At 38.0% G+C, this 23,728-nt stretch overlaps 1 protein-coding gene and 2 long non-coding RNA genes across 5 annotated transcripts; all 3 read left to right on the top strand.

The window, feature by feature from the left end:
• The first annotated feature begins 5,741 nt into the window (after positions 1-5,741).
• LOC146489709 (uncharacterized) lies at positions 5,742-7,591 on the top strand. Of its 2 annotated transcripts, none has more exons than XR_014863573.1 (3): positions 5,742-5,900; positions 6,439-6,585; positions 7,359-7,591. It is a non-coding gene; the product is annotated as an uncharacterized LOC146489709 (long non-coding RNA). The 2 variants fall into 2 exon arrangements; XR_014863576.1 differs by having other exon boundaries at positions 5,843-5,914; positions 6,454-6,585.
• A 2,116-nt stretch (positions 7,592-9,707) lies between these two features.
• On the top strand, positions 9,708-15,276 carry LOC146489708 (uncharacterized). Its single transcript, XR_014863572.1, has 3 exons — positions 9,708-10,157; positions 11,493-11,647; positions 15,086-15,276. It is a non-coding gene; the product is annotated as an uncharacterized LOC146489708 (long non-coding RNA).
• Positions 15,277-18,411: 3,135 nt separating this feature from the next.
• Positions 18,412-23,728, top strand: LOC146489707 (uncharacterized). Of its 2 annotated transcripts, XM_085104483.1 has the most exons (5): positions 18,414-18,571; positions 19,398-19,451; positions 20,257-20,405; positions 22,257-22,406; positions 23,540-23,728. In XM_085104483.1, exons 3-5 carry the CDS (start codon positions 20,279-20,281, stop codon positions 23,545-23,547), a joined length of 285 nt encoding a protein of 94 aa, XP_084960609.1. In that variant the 5' UTR covers positions 18,414-18,571; positions 19,398-19,451; positions 20,257-20,278; the 3' UTR covers positions 23,548-23,728. The 2 variants fall into 2 exon arrangements, with proteins under 2 accessions (XP_084960615.1, XP_084960609.1); XM_085104489.1 differs by lacking the exon at positions 19,398-19,451 and having other exon boundaries at positions 18,412-18,571.

Genomic DNA, 23,728 nt, shown 5'->3' with positions numbered 1-23,728 from the left:
ATGTTACGATTATGAAGATATCTTGTTAAGAGTATAGTATGGCGGGCCCTATAAGCTGCTGGGAGTATCGCAACTGATCCTCATAAAGCCGGCGACACACTTAGCGATTTTATACGCTGATCGCCGGGATCGGCGAAAATCGCCAGTGTCCAGTTGTTCAAAGGCCGGATTACTTTATCCAGTGGATAAGTCGCTATCCGTCAGTTTCAATCTGTGAAAAGATTTCAGTATCTCCTCTTGTACAAGCGAATATGCACACTCTAACCACAGTTAAGTTTGGGAGTGTACGAAAACCTTGGACAACGTTTTACGTGAAGTATATTTTAGACCCTGAATAGTGCCTTATCCAGCGGATAAAGTTATCCGGCCTTTGAACAACTGGGGCCAGGTGTGCCCGGTGCAGCTAGCGATTGCGATTTTCGCCGATCGCCGCGATCGGCGAATAAAATCTCGATATCTGGCATGTCAGATATCAGGAGTACCCGTTGGGGGCGCTCGACTAAAAACGCGCTCTTCAGGTTGGAAGAGCGCTGGCTGGAAACGGAATACATTAGACGGTTAACTGGCTGGAACGTTTCTAAACATCTAGTTTGCTGAGATTTTTTATTAAAACACTGGTTCTCTGGGTAAGAACTGTCTCGTTTGTTTTTCCTGCCTGTCAGGACCCCTGTCAGGCTCGTAAAAAATCCGTATTTGACTTTTCGCTCTAACACCGTCTTTACCAATGAAATTTGAAGGCAAGTAGCTCGCCAGGATATAACGGCGGCTCCACTGCTGTATGTGAAACTATTTTACACAGAACATGACCAGTGCTCTTCTTCCACTCGAAAAGGTCGTAAACTACACATGGGCCTCTCCTGGCATTTTTGTCCAATAAAATTACCCCCTTCCAGAAATTTGGAATATCCTCCCAATTTTTCGGTGACATTCACGGAAAAGATTTCGAATTTTGCCAGTTTTAATATCCTGCTGTGCCGTAATTATTTCATGTTTCCCTGGCATTTTTCCGAAAATCTCTCCAGATTCGTGGAGGTATTTCCTGTGAAACAGGCCCTTGATCTTGGACACCTAAGGGTTGCAATGCTCCCTGTGCAGGCCATTTCCGTGTTGCTGTGAACTTTACTATGAAAGCGAGGCTAAGATGGAAGCTTTTCATATGAAAATTAGTTTTGTTTGCATATGAATGAAAACTAATTTTCATAATAATAACTTTGCAACTTAGCTTCGCTTTCATAATGAGGTTCAAAGCAACTCGGAAATGGCCTATTGTACACGATACCCGTCGACAATTTGACAAGGACATGACAGGGGACATGAATGAAACGCTCCTTTCCTACGACTTACTTAAACTGAGGTTCAGCCATGTATATATATGACAATGTAGTCATTTTGTCCTCCATGTGGTACGTTTTGAGGTTTGAACATGTGCACGGGCTTAAACGATATAATAACAGAAGGATAACTCTTGGTCAAACTTCAAACGACCTGTAGTCTTGGAGGTACCACTATAGTCTTTTAAGACTCTTTTACCTTATTTCATTCTTACAATTTTTATTGCCGTTTTCCCGAAAACGATTGCTCCGGCTCCTTCGATGGATTGTTGACATTGTTAAGGGAATCATGTCGGCACTCGAAGAGCTCTGTGAAAGCCGTTGCTATTTTTCTGTTTTTGGATATTAAGTTAACACTTATTACCGTGTCATGTTTTATTTAATGAAAACGTGCCACGTTTTGTTTCTACAACAACTCAAATGCTCCCTTTCACCTCCTGATGCCGTCTGGTGACATCAATCCTAAACTTGGACCGGTTTCTGCTTCGACATGCTGGTAGGATCAATTGCCTCGTGATAAATGCCAGAAGCTTAAAAAGTTAACCCAAAGACAGCACAATAAAACTGACAATCCGTGCGTAACCTCCAGTCCATCGATTTCAGAACCTGGTGTACGCCGAAAACTCTGACGATATATGCGTCAATGAGACATGGTTGAACCAAAATATCAGCAACTCTGAAAGATTGCATTCTGGCTTTACAATGTTTAAGAGAGATCGGTCTGATCGAGGTGGAGTTCTTATCGCAATCAAAACAGCCGCCTTCAAAGCTTTCATAAAAATTTAAACCTGAATCGGAAGCCGAGCTACAACAGCTTGAGATTATTTTTTGCCAATATTACCACGCTTGCTGGTCAAAGAATTTTATTCTGTTTTTGCTATAGGCCACCCAATGAAGACCCAAGTTGGATGGATGTATTCGAAATTTTCTGCATGAAGTTTGTGACCAGTTCCCCAATATGGTAGTTTCAGGTGATTTTAATTTGCCAGACATCCTCTGGGACTCTGTTGACAGCGCATCGGGTGTTAACGAACTAGCCTTTATTGAAACCCTTCACGACCACCTCTTGACACAACTCAACAAAAACGCACTTGTGGCAAGAACATCCTTTACTTTGTAATCACGAGCGTGCCGAACCGTGTCAATGTAGCCGACACTGATTGTTTCCAAAAGATACAGGGTTTTTTTTGCAGACGACAGCATCATAATTTTCCAGTTTAACACTTTTATAAAACCCTACCAAAAACCCTGAGATTTGTCTACGATTATGCAAACTGAAGGCGACTTTGAGGGTCTGCTGGCAGCAATTAACCTCTCTTCGATCATAGCCAATGACGATATAAATACTGACTGGCATCAATGGAAAGACACGTTTCTTGTATCGGTTTCTGACTAGATACAGCCCAAGGGCTTAAGGGACGGAATCCCTTACCTTGGATGTCTGGTGCAATACTTAATTTGATCAAGAAAAAGGAATCTATAAGACAAAAGCTGAAATTATCTCCCTCAAGCTACCTAAGGGAGAAATTTAAAAAACTTGCGCAAAACAGTTAAGCGCATGCTGTGGAACAGTCGTGATGAGTTTTTTGGTTCCATTGAGTCCGACCTCCGTTTTTGGTCTATATTGAAGCTGAATTCCAAATCGCATACAATTCCTGATCGAGTCTCGACGCCAATATCAGCCAGTGCATTCGCTGACCAGGGTAATCGTACGCCGTTAAGATCTTCAGCTGGAAATCCTCTGGAAATAGCCAATCTGTTTAACTCCTACTTCGCATTAGTTTTCGCCAATGACATCATCACCCTCCCCCCCCCCCCCAACCACTCACCCACCCCTTCATTTGTAAGCGCTGCAAATGCAGCAGCCTCTCCTGTGATATGTCGTAATTAACGCTCACGGTTAGTGAAGTCCAATCCGTGCTCGAAGCCCTTGATGTCACGAAAACTATAGGACCTGATAAAATCCCAGCGAAACTTCTTAAGGAAACAGCCTCTTTAATTGCACCATCACTTTGTAAGCTGTTTAACAAGTCATTAAGCACTGGTTCTTTCCCGCAAAACTGGAAGGAAGCTAACGTTGTTCCTTTTTTAAAAAAGGGTGAGGTTGAGTGCACAGAGAACTACAGGCCCATCTCCTTACCGTCACTGGTAACCAAAGTCTTGGACCGATGTGTATTTAACACTTCAAAGATAGACTGTATGCGGGTGGTAAGATGGATTCTTACCATTTCTTACTTCTTTAGAGGGAAATTATGCACCTCCAACCTTTTGGAAGTTTTGGACCACGTGGGCTCCCTACTAAACGAAAACAGGTGGCTAGTTGACAGACATCACACTTACAGCTCACTGAGATTTTCATTTCTTAAAAGTCTTGCTCGCTGGCAGTGAAGACCGGGAAGTTTTTCTCTTTTTTGACATAGGGACACTCAGCTAGTCCAACATACGATTAATTTTCTCTAAAAGTGTCGTTGGGCACTCCTGAGATATTGGCGATTAAATTCGCCGGCATTCGCCGAGCGTGCCCGTTCCCGCGATTTTCTACGCTCATAGATGCGAATTGCCAGTGAAATCAATCAATCAGGTTGGGCGATTTTATCACATGAACAATGTTGAAGTGCCAGGTGTGTCCGCATCAATCGGTGGCGAAAATCGCTTGCGATTTTCGCTGCATGGCGATTAAATTCGCCGCGATCGGCGTATGAAATCGCCAGGTGAGTCGCCGGCTTAAGACAAGTAATATCAGTAAACGGGATATCTATGTGCCGGTTTATGCGATAACGAATCAGTCATTGCAATTTTTTATCCAAATTCTAGTGAAAAAGCGACAAAGCTTATTGGAAGCGTGGGTAATTTCCTATTGAGGCGATTCCATTGAATTGCATTGCAATAGTCCAATTTCGATAAATTAAAATTCAGCCTGAAACAATTAACATCACTGCGAGGCTCTGGGGAATAAATTGTAGAGTTTATATGGGTTTATCAGTCCCTGAACCATGAAGTGATGCATGTTTATTGTTCCAGACTGAATTTTTTAATATACCGAAATTGGGCTATTTTAACATCGTTGGGCTATCACAAGAATATTTCATTCCTTCGAATAACTTTCTGGAAGTGGTGGACACCGCTCTCGCAAGACTGCGGGGCTTTTTAACATGGCATGCTGTCACAAGCTAGTAAAGTGGTTAACAATTCTACTGATATGCGTAGGGAAAAAAAAGTTCGTAACACCCCCCCCCCCCCCCCTCCTTTTAAATTGATTTCATTCACCTGGTGCGTTAGATTTAATGAGCAATGGTGCAAATTTTCAAAAAACTTTCATTTAGTGGAATAACCGACCTCAAAGGAAAAGCTTACTTTCTATATATCACAACAAATGTATCGTGAGTTACAGAGGTAAAAAGTGCTTCTTAGCCTAGCTCGTTAAACTAGTCAGGGTAAAACTGCTTAAAAATTAATGACACCCAGGAGATTTGCATTACAATGCCATAACAAACATTCTGTTTACTAAACGTGAGTGAGTCATAACTTGATGAAACCGGCTCGTCGAGAATGAAAAGAAATGAAATGTTTCATCCTTGCTTCTAAGTTCGCGTTCAATTGACCGTATTCCGGAAAAAGAATAAGTGAAACTAGTTGTTAGATTTCTCTTTTTCAGTAAATTTGGGAAGACGTGACTACAAACGTTCGGTGATTCACGATAATTTAAGAGCCATTTTGTCTTCCGGTAGCTCCAAAAACCTCTAATGAGGGATTTCTTGTCATCATTGTATGTATTCCTATTCTGGAATAGGGTCAATCGGACGCACCCTAAGGTTTCTTCACAAATATTAATTACTGTAGTAAGTTGGCTGGTGGTTAAATCTGAGTAAGAGAATTTGGCGTGGCCCCCAAAAGCAACTTTTAAAAAATAAACAAGCGCCGTTAGCTCCAAATAAACCAGCGTCAAGTGCTAGAGAGATAATAAATAAGTTTTTGAGCCATTGAATTGCTAATTAGACCGGCTGCCGTCATTAAAACCTTTAATCAAAGCCCCAACTATCCTCCTCATTTGCAACAATCCGTCTGTTGTCGGCGGTAGTTGAGCTTGTGGTTAAGTTTTAAAAACATTGTTTTTGCATCAAAACAAGTTTTCATTGTTAAAAAAAATTCTCTCATTCAATAGCTCCCGCTACTAGATTATTATTTAAATAAATTATTAACATTAACCTTTTGAATACTTCATAATGCAATGAGATCGTAAGGAAAAATTCGACGTTTTTCACTATTGGGGTTAATTTGTGGTCACCAGATATTTGAACAGTTTGAGTAGGTTGTGATCAAAGAGACGTACACTCACAGTATATTTCATTAGACGTATACTTCGTTTAAATTTAACATATTTTGCCATGCTATCTTGCACTAATATCCAGATTGTTTTCTAATTACAAAATCATTTATCACGACCGATTTTCTAAAAGCTTCATAAATATTAAGTCCAGCATAATACAGCAGGTGTCAAGCCTAATATAATAACGAGGAGGATTCACCGCTTAAGGCATAACACCGGAGATCCTTTCATCGTGTGTCAAGGTAAGACAGTTTATGTTCTCTCTGGTGAGAAGATGATTGGGTGTGATTTTTAAGAACTTCCAGTTAAAGTTTAATGTTCATCTCGGCTTCGTTTGGTATAGCTTACAAAACGATGAAATTATTCCGTGTTAGACTAGCACTGCCAAGTTGTTTTTAGATTCCCACTGCTAAAACAAAGAACTCAGTGCATTAGGTTGATGTAAGTTACCTCTAGCTTTGTTTATTTGTCTTCAGCTGTACGAACTTAAACCGCCATGAATGGTATACAATAATGTCCTCTTTTTAATATCTCTTTGTCAAAGAGAACATTGCAATTTGTCGCTGTTTTAAGCCGGATATCAAACTATAGGGTCGAAGACGCTGTTAAAATAAAGGTTACTAAAATATTCTAATCAAAAGGGGCGAGGATAATTTTATAGCCTTTATACAAATCATGAACAGTTAAACTGGCCGTGTAACGCTGTTGTTTTCGATTTGCTATCTGCCTTGCGATATCTTTTTGTGATTACGGTTTTTCTCTTCTACTCTTTTCAAACAGCCGTCTCAATTAAAGCAGTGGTGATGTTCTCAAACACAACTGTTGTCGCTGTACTTTGTTCGTTGGTGCTTTTGGCAAGCGCTCTTCCATTCCACAAAACACTACTGTCATCAAAAGCGACAGATGACAAGAAAGCGGAATCAGAAGGTACATGCATTACTGACAAAGATCATGCATACACGCGCGGACCGGAGGCATTTTGTGTGAGCCATAAATTGGTGATAGCTGACGGAAAACCTCTGAGATTTTGAACTACCAGCACGTCTGCGTCACGAACTACATGAGTCATGATCAAATGTTTGTTTGACACTTTATTAAACAAAATCGAGTCGTGTATGAAGACTCACCGGCCCTTCGAGGCGTTAAGCACCGAGTTACCTTTCAGTGAATGTACATGACAAAATTGAGTGAAGTAACTCTTTTCCTTTTCGCTCATCCAACGGATAAAATGTTAACTACCCAAAGGAAAATTAGAAAAAACGTCAGAAGAATTGTACGATTTTCTCTCCTTCTTCTAAAAATATATAAGATTTGATATATATTCCATGTGTCACTTAAGAACTCAAAGAGCCAATAAGATTGGTGATAACTACAATATCTTATTGTGAGCATACTGTCATTCTCATTTTAGAAATTTGAAAATAAATAATCAATAAATTATTTACTTACATTGCGCATTTTTATGGCGAGATGATCAACTGCGCATACATCATACAAGAAATTAACAAATCAAGAAAGATACGCCTTTCAACCACTTACCTCGTACATCAACAGCTAACACAAAAAAATTACGGGCACATCATAGATAAAAGTTCCACTAGCCATGCCGCTTTGGATCTCGATTATTAAATGAGATTGTCTACTTGTTTCTCCGTTTGTTTGCTTGTTTTATTCATTTAATATGTATTTATTTTTTTTAGATTTTGTGAAACGGGGTTGTCCTGACCCGAGTGACCTTGCTGAATGCTTGTATGATGCCATCTACAACGATGCCTGCGTTGTTAACCCGGATGCAATGAAATCAAAATGCAACGACTTCTGCAATACATATTGCTACTGATGATACCAGAATTTCTGAATATTTGTGCATGACGTTTTCTCGATGTGTAACGGTTTAAACCGACAACTGATAAATAAAATCAGGAATAAAAAATTTACATGTTTAATTGCTATTTACAAAGGGGTGTTGGGAGATCACTGATCAATCAGCAAGGCCGTTTTGTTGACTTGAGTTAGCCGGTGTGCTAACCGTTTTTCTCAGCATAATTTACGCTTAAAGGACTTTAATGGCTTCTGGCTATTGACACCGAGACCAAAATATGTTCACTGATTAAAAGCCTATTAAACAAGGCGAAACTTCTTTGTTATGTGTCTACCTCAATAATTACTAATCAAAACAGAACTTTTTGAACAAGATTATACTTATTTTGAACATTTCTTCTCTTGTTTTCGTAAGTTATGTTAACACTCCGCGAAAGTTTGGAGCAACGCAAAATCTCTGTGAAAAGTTTGGCTTGTACTTGCACAAAACAGCTTTCGTTCTTCCAGTTCTCTAGTTTGTTTTTCGTAAGTTATGCTAACACTCCGAGAAAGCTTCCTGCTAAAATTTGTCTGTTTGTCTACTACTCTCAAAAACAGTTTGCAAAACTTTGTTGACCAGTCACTCTCTGGCTGAACTCTAGACTCTGATTACAAGCGCTGGTCACACCACTTGATGACGTCATTCGTGGGTTATGCTTTAATCACAACTCCGCTGCACCAATCAAAACGCGAGTTTTACACTGTTCATTGTATAATAAAGGATATTCCCGTTTTTTAGCAAATATTTGCTGACATATCTCGCTCATACATTCTGTGCCTGTATCGGAATTGCTTCTTGATCACAATGGACGAAATCAAGTGAAATTTTAAAGACATGGTGAGACACGATAAATTTCTTACCGATTTCATCTAAAAAAGATAAATAAGCCACGGAAACACTATGAACGTCGAAAATCCAAAGATATTATGAATGATTTCAGGCGTGAGTGCGTTAGTAGGGCTGTTTTCAAGTGATATTAAAAACTGAATTCGATTTTGAGACCGCAATACGACTTTATATTGACGGCTAGTTGGGAATATATTTTCTCCCAACGCCGTCAATATAAAGTCATATTGCCGTTCCAAAATCGAATTTAGTTTTATATCGCGATATTGACATTTTGTTGGAGAGAGCAAACGGATAAAGTACAAATCGTGCGCTGATTGAAAGATAAATTCTTACTTCAGTTAAACTGTAGCCATGGTAATATCCGTGCGCGAAATTTTTTTCTCGGGGTGGGTTATTTGAATTTTTGGCTTTAATTTTTACGTCAAAACAAAGAAAATGCAAAAATGTACAGTCCATAAAGCACCTACCATTGATGAAATAGACGAGCTAGTAGGTTTGAACATTTTACCAGCAAATGTTATTGAAAATTTGTTACCGCCGAGACAAAAACAACAACATGAAAACAGTGATGAATAAACCTCACAACCAGAAGCAAGAATAAAAAGAGCAACCATACTAGTAACCAAAAACGAAAACAGAGCATTGTTATCCTAGCTTAGATGCCGTGGAAATTTAGAAATTTGAAAGAAACCAAGCGGCGAAGAATACTGTAAAAATTACCGAGTCTGCTGTTCGGCGCTACGACAAGAAGATCAAATTGACAAACCTGAGCCATGAAAGAGAACGCAGCAGCGCTCTTGGAACAATTTTTTCTGGAGATGAGAGACATCAGAAAAGAAACAGATCCTTTTGCTTTGAAAATGCCATAATTTATTGGAATTTAAGCTCGTCGTTGTTTACCGTGGCCGCTTTCACACTCAAGAAAGTCTTTTAAGTAAACTTCTCTTCATCGAATTTATAATCACTTTTTTTCGCTTACCGCTGTACCATGGTACATGTTCACCACCAAAAAAATATTATAAGTGGTCCTTGAACAGTGTCAGAAGCTTTGTAAACTCAAATGAAAAGAAATAAACAACACCATCCAACGTCGCATGTTCATCCACAGAAGTAAAATTTTGATCTGTGCGCGCCAAACCCATTTAAGTGCCGTGCTGTCATGCTAACATGACAGTTTTTGAGCTAATCAGAAACCGTCATTTTGAGACGGCAATCAGACGACTTTATATTGACGTCTCAGCGCAATGGGAAGATCCCCAGGATCGCGGTAATAGTATTGTATTTTGGCTTCCTTTGATCAAATTGTGGCTAAATGTAGATGGCATAATTTTCATAAATAGGTCGGAGACATTTCATTTTTGCTGTGGATTTTTGAGCCACTGAATTGCTGATTATTCGGAAGATTTCCTTTAAATAACTACCGAATAAGACGCCACAGGCAAATCCTCAACCTTTTTTCCTTTTCTTTTTATTCTAGAAGCCGCCTACAAAATTCATATAATCGTCAGTAATTCAAAGGAAATATAATATGCCAAGAGGAAGTTATTCCCAAGCCACATTTTAATTTTCCCGTGGAATAAAACACAACAAAAAAAAGACCAAAATAATCAAAATCAGGCGCCGCTGTCTAAAAGAAACAGAGATAAATTACCTATATGCCTTGTATATTCACCTTTAACGCGGTAACATGAATCGCCTTAACAACATGCTGGCAGCTGGTGCGAAGATCACGTGAAGTGTTTAATGTTCACCGATCACTGGAGGTGATCTTGTTCGGCGTGCTTTAAAGGTAAGACAAGAGGAGATTTTATTTACTTACTTGTTTGTTTTCTTGTTTGATTTCCTTCAGTAGTCAGTGAATTTTTTAGAGCTTTATTGTCATATGAAAAGGAAACACGCCGCGTGCTTTTAAGTCAACCTTATTTTTTCGTTAAATTATGCTCTTCTTTGATCTGCCATCAAGTTCCCTTGTTAAATTTAGTTCCTTTTTTTGGTAAAACCGCCATTAGAGGCCCTGGCATTTATTGAGCGAGTCCTCTGCAAAAATTACTCCTCACATGAGCGCACTGTGTAGACTAAACATCACGAGATGGTTATCTCTATAGAACGAACGCATTCAACTTTGTTTTTCTTCGTATTAGACAATTACCAAATACGTTAAATAAACCCGAATAGTTTCTTGCAGAGACCCCTTCCTTTCTTCTTCTTTTTTTTTTTTCATAAAGTTCACCCATATCAGTAAAATCATGGTGTTGTTCACGCTATTTGAAACACAATGAAACGTGACTTAATGACTGGTAGACAGAAAACAGGCGACAAAGTTGGCGACCTTGCAAAAGAATGAATGAAAAGGGTTTTCTACTATAAAGCTAACATTTATTTTACGATTTCAGCTCGGAATATTGTAACTAGATTGCAACTGAATCGAAAATCGTGCCTAGTTTTTAGATTCGTGATTTTCGCTAGGCCCGATGCAAATCTCGTACTATCGTCGTGTCGAACTCAATTGAATGAAATTCGGCTGTAGTCAGTTGATAGCTCAACAGCTGATTCAAACGTCGAACTTAATTCAGTCGCGTAAGACCAAAGTTACTGCATTATCATCACAATCAAGAGAGGGTGTCACAATATATCCATTGAGTTTGAGACAAGTTAAACACGACCCTTGAACAACCACCGGGCTAAGCCATTTAGCACTTACGCGTTAAAGAGAAGGAGCTTGTCATGCTTTTAAAATTAATTGGTAGGAAAGTTTATTCAGACATCTTGCTAACGTTGAATTTTACTTATGTCAATTAGGATGACCTGAGTTGGGCATGACAATAGCGCGAAGTTTGAACCGGGCCTAAGTTTCGATATTTCATAGATAATCCGAGTAATCCGTATTTCAGTATCTTATAGATAATCCGAAAAATTGCCGCGAAATTCCGCTAAGCCGATACTTCATAAAATTCAGTTCCGAATACTTAAAAAATTGTCATCAAAATATAGACGAAAGGATGAAAGGTACAGTCACAGCGTAACAAACTAGCTACCAACACTTTCGTGCTGTCTTTCTCAACACATTACGTATTTTTAACATGAACTGACTATAGATTTTTTCTATATAATTTCATTCAAACAGCTGTCTCTAGGGAATATATGCAAAAGAAATGTTGTCTACTACACTTCTATTCGTCTTGGCTGCGCTATTTTCATTGGTTCAATTAGCAATCCCAGTACCTCTCCACAGAATGCTGAAGTTACAAGATACATCATTTGTGGAATCAACAACGGAAGGTACTTCTTTTTATCATCATGCCAAGTTTTTCTTCTCAGTTTTTAGGGAGTTTAAGAAACGAGGACGGCAACGGTAACGAGAAGGTCATTTAAAAATATAACTTCTCGTTTTTGTAACTCTTTCGCAATCATTTAAATTTGTTTAACTTGGAAAATGCGGGCGAACTCTCCAGGAACTAAATTAGTATGAACGACGTCAAAGTAAGGAAAAATAAAGAAGATTTTGCGTCATACGCTCCCGCTCTCGAGAAAACCTAAAATTTGGTCATTTCACGTTGTTGTTTTGCAGAGGACGGTAAAGAAATGTACCAAAATGTCGAACGCACGTGCAGAGCAATTGTTTTCGCTCATTAAACCCATTAGGGGGCTTCACACTAGAGCTTGTAAGTATAATCTAAGTGCACTTGAAAACTACTTTGAGTGTGAAGGGGTAAAACCTACCAACTTGAACTTTACTTAGTGACCATGGAAACTTTCGCAGTTCAAAGACGCCGCCAAGTATGGCCAACACCACACTTGAGAACGTACTTGACCAATAGGGAAAGGGAAACCAATTGAAAGCCACGTGCCGCGGTGCCAGGACAGATAAATATTTTGCCGTGAACTAAAATTAATTTTAAAAAAATCAAAATGGATGGTTGGAGATACGCCTCGCAGTTTGAGGACTCCATGGAACAGTCTTTTTTGTAAGTAAACATAAAAAAGAAGGAAAGCAGATTTAAACTTACGATCTTATATGAATTTCATCTTTACGGACAGCCTGAACCATCGATTTTCAGTTCAGAAGATGTCGCCTGTTCTTTTGTTTTGTCGCCAAGTACTCGTAAACAATGAAGTACCTATGCATTTCTTGTAATGTTAAAACTCTCTGAGTTAAAATTAAAGACAAAATAAAGAGTAAACAACACAAAACGATTTTCCGTTGTAAAGGCTTCATGATTTTCCGGCGAGCAGTCGCATTTCTGATTTTACCGCGAACGATGATTGACAGCTTGTGCTTCAAGTATATACTTTGTCACCAGGTGTGAAGCCAAGTTTTCTAAAGTGCGACTTGAGATTTTCAAGTGCACTTGAATCAAGTGCTTACTTGAAACTAGCTTAGCTTGTAGTGTGAAGCCAACAATTGTTTTGTGACGTTCTCGTTACCGTTGCGGTCCTCGTTTCTTAAACTCCCTTTTGCCAGAAAACAACGCTTGTGAGTGTAAATTCTCAACTCTTGTTACCCGAGTTAAATGATGAAGTTTTGTATCTCCATTTCTTATAACTGTCGCTTACACGGGCCATCAGTATGAATCAGGGCACAGGAATTTGAATGGGCGGCGACAAGGCTTGTGAGCGAACTTTGATGCAGAGCGAGACTGGATCGAGTTTACTCAAGTCAGAACTCAGGTTGAAAACATTTCGGATAATAGAGTTGAATGGTTGATTCAGAAAATGGATTACTACAAACGAACGGTAAAAAATTAATTTCCGCTTCCATTTTGTAAGATGAACATTTATGATTTTGAAGCCATGTGCATTAAAGAACAAGTGTCGATTTCTGAATTAACAACGATTTTATTTCAAATTAATTCGAACTTCTTCGAATCGCGAAGCTCGATACACGTAAACGCTAAAGTTCAAACTTCATTTCATACAATCTATGGGAGTATAAAGCGTAAATTTTAGCCTTTATCTAGGGCAAGCCTTGCCCTTCACGCATCTCCTTAAATTTTATTTTGATTGACTTTTTTTAAATCAGAGGCTACAGAAGCAGGTAATTTAGTTGTTATTAATCGGCCGGTTGAGGTCGTGATTGTAAATTGTTCTGTACAAGACCAATACAACCCTATGTTTTAGAGAGTAGAGCCTTGAGGAAACTAATTTGAAACTTCCCAAGTTATGTGGGAATTGAATGGAATGGACAGTTGTATTTATATGTAGAAGGGTGAAGCCAAAATAGATCAGGCTACATCACATGTAGACTGTCGCCTGCCTGCCAAACATTTGATCAGATTTGAAAATTACAGGTCACAAGGGTGTGTATACCACAAAGACAAGTCGTTTGTCCTCCTCTGACTCTAAATGTGACATGATTATTTGTCTCTGTGTGTACCACTATGAGATAGCAAACCATGATTAGTATTTGTTGAGAGATTGCTACCATCTACTTTCCGGCCGGTAAATTTGTCTTATTTTCCAATAGCATACGGAGTATCAGTATCAGTATCAGTAACCATGTCATGCGTACTGAATTGAAGCAAAACTTAAACTCTCCTGAAATACACACTAATAAACATGCAAAAGGGAAACTGCAAAGAATAGAGAAGAGCGAAAATGATATTTGTTGGTACTAGGAATGGAATCCAGTGTGGCAGAGTTAAGTGGTAGAAATCATAAAAAAAAGCATGCCGAGGCAAGAACAACCAAGAAAGGGACAGAAACCATATATAGAAAGTGTGGAAGCAGAAGTTTCTAGCCCCCCGCCAAAGTATATTCCCACACACACGCTAGGTGGGTCAAGGGAAACCTTTCATGAGCATTACAATTCTAAAGCGACTACACTACATCCCATCATAGCATGCTGCTATGAGTCTCGCAATCCCTAACAACAATGTTCACAACGTATTTTCACCAGAAAATCTATACGGGAGAGAGTTACTTTACCACAACAGTCGAGGAACTATTTCCCGTCTTTAAAAGATTAAATTGCCTTAGAAAATAGGAATAAATTGAGGAACATTGAATCGTACCACTTTAGGTAGCCACCATCTTTTATTCGAATTTTTTAATTTACTTTTTGGGCACTCTCCACCACGTTTTACTCCGCATCAAACGTCGCTTTTTTCAAAGCCTATTTTTCAAAAGCTGCGTAGTGCTTCGTTCAATCCCTTTTCTCTCCATCGAGTTGCTTGGAAAATGGATGTTAGCTAAGCCATTTCAGGCTGATTTGGCGATAAAATTTCTTCATCCATGAACTTTGAATCTAAGAATTGCATTCAAACACGACAAAAAAAAAAGTTCCAATTTGATTTCGCTTACCCTTCCCCTCTATAGATAATTTGAAGCTTCGCAAAGTTTACTAGACAACTGTGCTAAATAGGAAACGTTTTGTGTATGAAAGATCCCAAGGTAAGAAGTTAAGCTGTTCAGATGGAGTCTTGACTGATGGCAAAGAAACAAAGCCACGGGTACATTTACAGCGTAGTAGCAAGTAGTATTTATTTATTTATTTATTTATTTAGTTAGTTGGTTAGTTAGTTAGTTAGTTAGTTAGTTAGTTAGTTAGTTAGTTAGTTAGTTAGTTAGTTAGTTAGTTAGTTAGTTAGTTAGTTAGTTAGTTAGTTAGTTAGTTAGTTAGTTATTTAGTTATTTGCTTGTTTGTTTATTTATTATTTTTAATCCTTTATTCGTCTGCACAATTCAGTTTACACAGTTATTCTGCATCTTTCTTTTCAGATTCTGTAGAGTCGGGTTGTGCTGACCCGAGCAATCTATCTGCCTGTTTGCTTGATTTCATCTACAACGACGCCTGTAATAATAACCCGGAAGAAATGAAATTACAATGCAACGACTTCTGTGAAAAATTCTGCTAGGATTAGTGATGACTCTGTATTTTAATTTCATGAGTAAATTTAGATTATCTTGGATTTCTGCTTTCTTGTTATGTGATGATGCACGACGATAAACAATCATATACAGCTGTTTCAACAAAGTTTGTCCAAAAAAGTGTAAAAGCGTGCAAGACAGAAGGTTGTCTAGGAAATACCTAATACCTAAATTTCAATAAAAGCTCAGAATCCATGTTTCCCGCCATCTCAACTCTTCGCTGTACAGTCGAGGCATTATGGATTCTGAGCTTTTTATTGAAATTTATTGAGTACTTCCCAGACAACCTTTGGGCATTGTCGCGTATGCTTTTACGCTTTTTTGGACAACCTTTGTCCAAACAGCTGAATACGCAAGCCTCACTTGAACGACTCAAAGACCCTTGGAAATAGAGTTCGGGACGGCAGGGATAACCTTAACCGATAGCGTGTTTAGTTTTAAGTTTTAGTTAGCCGTATGACTTGCATACCCATTATGACTGTCGTGGCTATTTTTGAAAACTACACCACAATTATTAGAAGTTTTTGTTACAAATAAATCAACGAACGGACGAGGCTTGTTTTGAGTTAATAACTGAGCCTAAAGGAAGAGCCGATGCCATCCCCCCTCCCACTCCCCAAAGCTTCAAAAGTATTTAAAAAAATGACACTGAAACATGGAGGGTACTTGTCACGTCCAAAACTGTTTCCTTTCAGATCCACATAATGGGATGATGAACTCCCTGATGATTTTTTGTGAAAATTACGTCACGAGTTCTGAACAGCAGCCATCTTGGATTTCGTGACTATATCCAAAGCCTAAAGAACGACTCAAAAAAATCGAAACCGATAAAGGAACGCTAACAATGTATAAAGATGTGAAACAAATGAAGATAAGCTTAGATTTGCATTTATGAAAAATCAAAGCCTTATACTAAGTTAAAAGTTTACGCCAAAACGACAACAGTTTTCAGTGATTTTTGAAAACATGTTTCGACAGCTCTCCTGTCATCTTCAGTTTAAATTGTGAATACAAAGTTGAATTTATTAATAATATAGGTACATACGAATGCCAATGACAAAAAAAAACTAACAGAATAATTAAAGAATACGTGATAATGCGTGACAAGAAAAAGAGTTTTAAATTTACATGGTGCAATTGTTGGTTCGAGTAGGTTGTTCCCATTGCATATGAACAGCTTCCTTTATCTTGAGATGGAAATTGGTGAAAACATGACCTAGAATATTAAAACAATTAGGCCAACACAAACTCTGGCATTTTTGGAATCTTGTAAATGTTTGAATACGTGAGACCCTGTCAGTGGCTAGTGCTCACGAACACGTGTTGAAAAATGTCGAGTGGTTATTGTTACTTTAAAAGACTTATAAACGATAGTACAGTCACGTTGTTTGCTGCGCATCCAAACACACATGTGAAACTTTACTTACCAAGACCAGGAAACACCCACTTTGAGATATCGATTCACTAGTTTCGTATTTGAAGTTAATTTATTGCTTTCTTTATTTTTGAGTCTTCTGGTTGTGAAGCAATCCGAAACCCTTGCAAGCACGTTCCTGTGTTTGCCACTCTTCTGTTACCTTCCGGTCAATGAAAGCAGAGCATATCATCCGCCAAACATAATCAACCAATCACAGGGCATTACTTCAGCCGCCACTCAATTCCGCCCTACTCGCACTTGTCGGCCACGCAACATTGGTTTTAGACTTTTTATTAGGATCGGTCACTTGGTGATTAAGGGTCTCGACTGACTAGACAAATTGTTATCGACAACTATTTTGTTCTCGATCCGCCGAAGCCCTAAGATTTCAATGGTTTTTTAGAGTCTTCTAATGAGAATGAAAGCATGCTTTGCCATTGTTCAGCTGAGTGTAAAACCCCGAAAGAGATATCATTGTTTTTTTAGCCAAGAAATCTTGACAAATTTCTTCATGCGAACCCAGACGCTGGAAAATTGAGAAAGTTGGGAAAATACTCAATGAATAGGATTCAAATACTCCTAAGGGGAGATTACGGTGATCTTGTAAATTAACCTCATAATAATTGTTGTAGAAAATAATTTTCATTGAAAGGCTCTAGAGCGGGCATTTTCTCGGTTGGAATATTAAGTATCGTTTTGTTTTGAATGCAAGGTACACCAACGCAGAGCGTTTATTTGAATAATGTTTGGTTCTACTAGACTTTTCTGTTTATCAGTGATTCTGGGTCGACACACTGGTGAGTTTTTTTTTTTTTGTTAGATTTTGTTTTGATGAATTATAAAAACCGCATTTTACACAAAGCCATACACATTTGAAATCTTTAAAAATGCAAATTATAGCTCGCTTTATTCAAAATTTTTCGCCTTCGTAATTATGAGATTTCCGCAGAAGTTTGAAAAAATGCCTTTCTAGAAGCAGACTTAAATAGTACATGCGGGTTGAACTTTAAAATGTCTTTTTCCTAAAAATTTGAAAATTTTGAAAATTTGAAAATTTGAAAATTTGAAAATTAGAAATTTATGTTTTGTTTGCTTCTTCGTCTGACCTACCACTTGCCATTATTAACCTGACAAACCTGAAGCCCCAGGAGAAAAAGTGAATTCAGAGTAATCCCTAGCTTTTGTTCAATATTGTCGCGTATTCATCACTGAAAATGAAGATTTCACTCTCTTCATTTTGAACGCCCTTACGTAAAACGGCGGTTATTTGGAAACTTCGAATATTCTGTGACGATGCTGATTAAAGAGCAAAAGTAAGAAAAATGGCATAAAAATAAAAATCAAATAAAAAAGAAGAAATGTGTGAAATTCTTACCAACAGGCCTAGGAAAAGTGAGAGCAAAGAGGTCTCACCCAACCTGCTAGCAGAGCCTTAACAAACTCCGCTGGCGGAATGGGGCTCACCATACCGAAATGGTAAACCAGTTTATTTATTAAAGAGGTCAAACGCACTCCTATAATCCTTGCATGATTACTGTTAGTCGTACAATATCATGAAAATGGGCACAAGATCCATGCTGCCCTCTGATGCTTATTTTATTCTCCTATGAAAGCGTTCCGCGTACGTATGTACACGCCACGTTCGATTTCGGATTTATCGACATTTCGATTAAGATTATTAATTAACCAGGAAACCTCCCACGTTCAGAACATTCTACGCATGTGGCTACACCAACCAACCTCAGATATTTCTTGTTTATATCAGCTCGTTTTCGTATTACTATCTTCTTCTTCTTCTTTGTTCTTTTTTATCCATCAAGGAATACCAGCCGTGATTGAATTTGCAAACAGAAACGCATCTTCCTCCCAAACCACTGGCTAAAGCGTGTAATTTCAATTTAACTCGACATATCTGGAAGGTACTTTTATTTGTAACTTTAAAGTAACCTTTGAAGTAATATATCAAACACGAGAAGGTGTGTTTCATCAGATATCCAAACACTGACAAGTACGTTGAAAAAACGAGGCGCTGCCAAGTTTATTTAAACACACTTTCGAGTGTTTAATATGTCTTCTCAAATTATCAATAAAATTTGGAGAAATTCAAAGCCAAAGTTGGCAAAATTTTATGGTATTTAAGAACACATCCAAACCACGGTCACAGAAGTAATTTTCTTTGTTTTCTCTTGATGAATTATTAATGAGCTTGAGAATATTAGTTTCAACTTTGACTTATTTTAATTAATACTGCCGACTAGCGGAAAGACACCGAACACCCCCTCAAACATCAGCCGCTGTATTTATTTTTAATAAGTCTAGAATATTCCATTTAAGTGTAAAGACCATATGACAGTGAATGACTGTCAAAACTGAACGCTTTTTACAGACTTTAGTACAATTTTGTTATAATTCCTCACCCATTAATGTATTACCATTTTTAAGCAGATCTCTTCGAAATACATGTATGTGTTTTGGCTGAAAATGGAAGAAAAAACATATGGTTCATGCTATCATTGCAATCAAATGAAAATACAGTAATCACAGAACTTACTCATAATTCATTAACAAGTTTTTCTTTCTCCGCTCGATCAAAACATCTCATTAGAAGCCGGTCGATTAAGCCTACGCAGATTTTTCCCTCCTTTTTTTTTGTTTGTTTCCTGAACAAGTTTACCATAATCTTACCTTGATGTCGATTGGTTGCTACTTAATCACATGATCTATATCATTTATCTTCCCCGAAAGTGATAGTTTCACACATTTTAGCCGCTTCTTCAGAGGAAGAGGAGTTTCAATAAGGTAAAATTAGTGTGAACTTTTTTCTTATCTTCTGTCCTATTGACGTAAATGTTGGTTTTCCTAAAATCGCCATCATGTTGTCATTCGGTTGACAAAAATCATATATTTAGTTACGCAAATCACTAGCATTCCCTTTTCAAGCTGTTTCTGTCTCATCTGATTCTAAGTTCATTGTGCACTTAGTCTTCAATAGAACGTTATACTTCCTATTTCTGTCTCATTTCACTTGAAAAAGCTTTCTTTGATATAATTCTCTTTTCCTTATTAAGTCGCTGATATCCCAAATGAGTCCAGTCTTTATGCACAGTCAAATTCACGGGGCACATTTCGATAAAAGTAACATTAAATTTTGCAAGTCGCTTTAGTAATTGTGAACAGAATCTATTACGCCTTACTCCTTCTGTATGCTTTAGTCACGAAAAAGCGGAGGGTTACTCCAAACAACAGGAAAAGGAATTTTATTTACAAATTATGTAGGTGTGGTAGACGGGGTAGTCAAACTATTTTTTTTTTCGCTGGGTAAAAATATGTTAAGCTTATGGTAATTATGTAAGTACCGGAGTTTAGGAACTTACCACGAAAAATACATACCAAAGTATTTCCTTTCTCATAATGCATCTCTTTCACAAGTATTGATAACAAATTATTTAGACGACGTTGAGTAAAATCGCGGTTTTTTTTTTTTCTTCTTGCTAATCTGATTGTCTTGGTTTGAAATTTTCGATAGCATAACTTCGGTATAAAAGTGAGATAGGTGTGTTTTATAAACTAGTTTTCTAAGTTTTCTTCCTTGTCATTTCTTCAGGACAACTTTTAAATAAAGCATCATGGCCCCCACCAGAGCTGTCCTTCTACTTTTGATTCTTTGTATCGGAATTGCCATGGTAACACCAGCAGCTTACTCTGATGAAGATATAGAAGATGATACACTTGCAAAGGTGAATGCTCTTGAAGGTAAGCCTATAAAATATGTATGAAATATGCGTAAGATTTTTGAAGCCGTTGAGACTTTTAAGTTACCCTGGCTCCAGAGTCCCGTTTTCTAAAAGATAAGAATGAGTAAATAACCACATCGACGCTTCGCGCCTCGTTGCTGCAGCTTCGCCGCGGTTCTCTCTCTCGTGCGCGTACTTTTAAGTCTGCTTAATTATTTGAAATAGGAATTTGTAATTAGTCAGTGAAAGTTTGAATTCCAAGGAATGTGCTACATACTGGCCAATGAGCGTTGGTTATGATTCACAGCAAACAAACCCAGTAAATTAGAAGTAATCGTTCAATTCTCAGATTAACGTCTAGGCCTTACTACGAGATTTTTAATTACATTTCGGTACAGTTTCAATTATATTTGAGCCTGTATCACATTCAGTTTTAGTTGGAGTGTTTCTTGTGCGTGCGGAGTTGATTTGACTCTCAGTACACACATAAACAATGAGAAATAAAAGGCATTTTCAGTAGATTTTCGCTGATTTGAACGAATCGAAATCCCGAAATACACAGTTTATGATGTCGATGACCTCTGCTGCCAAACAACCTGTGAATTATCCTGCTGTTTTATGATAGCACAGAGTCCAACATGTAACTCAGTAAAGGGATAAGGATGAGAAATTTAGTTATTCACTGCTCAGTTATTGTGTCAGTCTCACACAGTCAGTCTTCCAGCGGACTCCACCAAACCTTGTCAATGACTGTGAATTCAGTGAGCAACGATCGATCTGCTTCAACTCCGTAATAATGAAACTTACTATTTGATCAAATGTCAAGCCCATACTTTACTTCACCTTTAGACGGAAGAAGGAACTTTTTCCCAATGTGAAGCCAATTCCAGCGATTTAAAAAAAACAAATTCTTCCGATCCTCGTGTCCGTCAAAACATCCGCCGTTTTTATTTCAAACTCAGTACCGATGCAATGTATGCGTGACAAAATAATCATTTCAAAACGGCGGCCAAATAAGTACAATGCGGCCCGAAGAAGATGCAACTTCACTACACAGGCGGAGCGACCTGTACCGTTTGCATCGTCTTGCATTATTGGTCGAGATAACAAAAGAACGAACAACAATACAATGAGCCAAGATAGAAAATACAACGGAGCTGCAGGTTGTCAGGGTCCAGCGAAAAGGTCAGCAGGCCCTCTAAGACTGCCCAACCGTACGGTCAAGAGGGTACATGGCCAGAGAAAAAGCTAGAAAGATCAAATGTGCTTACGCTGTCCATGGCTGCGGTGACATGGGGATTTAACGTTAGTTAAGACAGTGATGGCTTTGCTATTTTAATAATGTCACAGCTTTTGTGTTAGTGCTGGAACAATAACCAGAAGTTGGATGCATGTATTAAACAGTTAGTTTTTAGGAAGTGAAGAGCCAATTAGGATGTATTATTTGGCATTCCTTTTGCTTATTTGCGTGTCAGAGTTTGTTAACTTCATAACTGTTGTTGCACACTACGATTGATTGATTGATTGATTGATTGATTGATTGATTGATTGATTGATTGATTGATTGATTGATTGATTGATTGATTGATTGATTAATTGATTGATTGATTGATTGGTGAACAAGACAGTCGCTTCGATTCAGAAAAATTTGCCATTGCTTTTTAATCAAGTCAATCGAAATTCAAAATTAAAATTGGTGGTCAAAATACACGTACAATTCGCGCTCCGGTAATGTCGGATCGGCCTTGAGAGTGTCGGTGTAATCACATCCTGATACGAAAGCTAGATTCCTTTTGCAAATACTCTATAGTATTTACCGTAGCTATACATTGCGATACTTATTTGGTGTTTCTTTGTTCGTTTGGTGTAGATTTGTTTACGGTTTTAAATGACAAGGACAAGCGAAGAGTTTGTACGGACAGGAAGAGCCACAGTTGGTGCAAATTCAGAAAACTGTTCTTTCATGACTGCCGACACAAATCCATGAAAAGGAACTGCAAAGCAACATGCAGACAATGCCGTAAGCTGGACAATTTTAAATACTCTAATGATAAAACGTATACTACCCCGTGCATAAACCCTGTCAAAATTTTGAGCTGAAAAATAGTTGTGTATGATAATGGTCGAACCCGCTTTAACATTTTTCTGTCTTCAAAAACATTCTTTAAAATATCTATATTTTCATTGGTTAAGAACACGCACCTTCCTCACACTGAGATAGAATTGTGACGCCATAACTACAGTATGAGATCATATCTACCCAAGTTCCACTTTATATGTGAAGTAGTTACACCATGCCTGCTTATGTAGTGGCAACAGGAAAGGTATTGCAAAATATAACACAACCAACGAAGGAAAAAACAAAAAAATTACGAACTAGTCTCTCGTATATTTTTGTGTTGTTTCCTTAGCGAACAAACATTGCTTCACATCGTCTCTGTTCCGCCCTAGGTGTATAAATGGGAACTGGCGGCATACTGCTGTGGATAACCCTGCGATAGCCTTGCATCCCATCAAGGGAGGTGGGGGGAGGGGTAGCAATACTCCTAGTTCCTAAGACCGTGTGGCCACATTAGTCCGAAGTGCAGCTCTCCCTTACCATTTATACGTATTCTAAAACAATTATTAGACTCGGTTTTGTAGGATAAAGGGAATAGTCAATTTCTCGGTTTGTGTTCATCCGCCTCAAACTTATCATCATCATCATCATCATCATCATTATCATCATCATCATCATCATCATCATCATCGTCATCATCATCATCATCATCATCATCATCGTTATTATTATTATTATTATTATTATTATTATTATTATTATTATTATTATTATTATTATTATTATTATTATTATTCTCCCTACCACGCTCAACCTCAACCTAAAATTGTTAAATTTCACTCTCTTACATACTTGTAAATCCATGGGGCTGCTAATGTTTTCAGCCAACAAATAGTTTAACTGCCAGTGAATATGACATTATTCGTCCATTAGTATGACAGAAATCAATACATTTGTTTATTAATCGAGTCAACTAATCTAGTGCAAAGCGAAAAATTTAGTTAACAGACTGGCCTTAATTTATGCCGGCAAGCACATTCAGTAGGGAGACACCTAACTCTATGCTTTTTTTTGTTCTTTCTCCTCCTTTTTAGGAGGCTAAAAAGAAGACAACGGATCATTATTTATGAGAAGGGATAGTTGCTCCACTAAAAAACAACATCCACGGGATAGATCGAAATAAGATTAAAATAAACCACCAGATGCTTATGTGATGATAGCGATTGTGTTATAATGCTTTAGAGTTGATTAAACATGTTGATTAAACTTTTTGCTTTAGAAGG

The sequence above is a fragment of the Pavona decussata genome, unplaced genomic scaffold (assembly GCF_977016875.1).
Source record: "Pavona decussata unplaced genomic scaffold, jaPavDecu1.1 SCAFFOLD_4, whole genome shotgun sequence".
Taxonomy (NCBI): Eukaryota; Metazoa; Cnidaria; class Anthozoa; order Scleractinia; family Agariciidae; genus Pavona; species Pavona decussata.
This window is presented reverse-complemented; position numbering and strand designations above follow the sequence as displayed.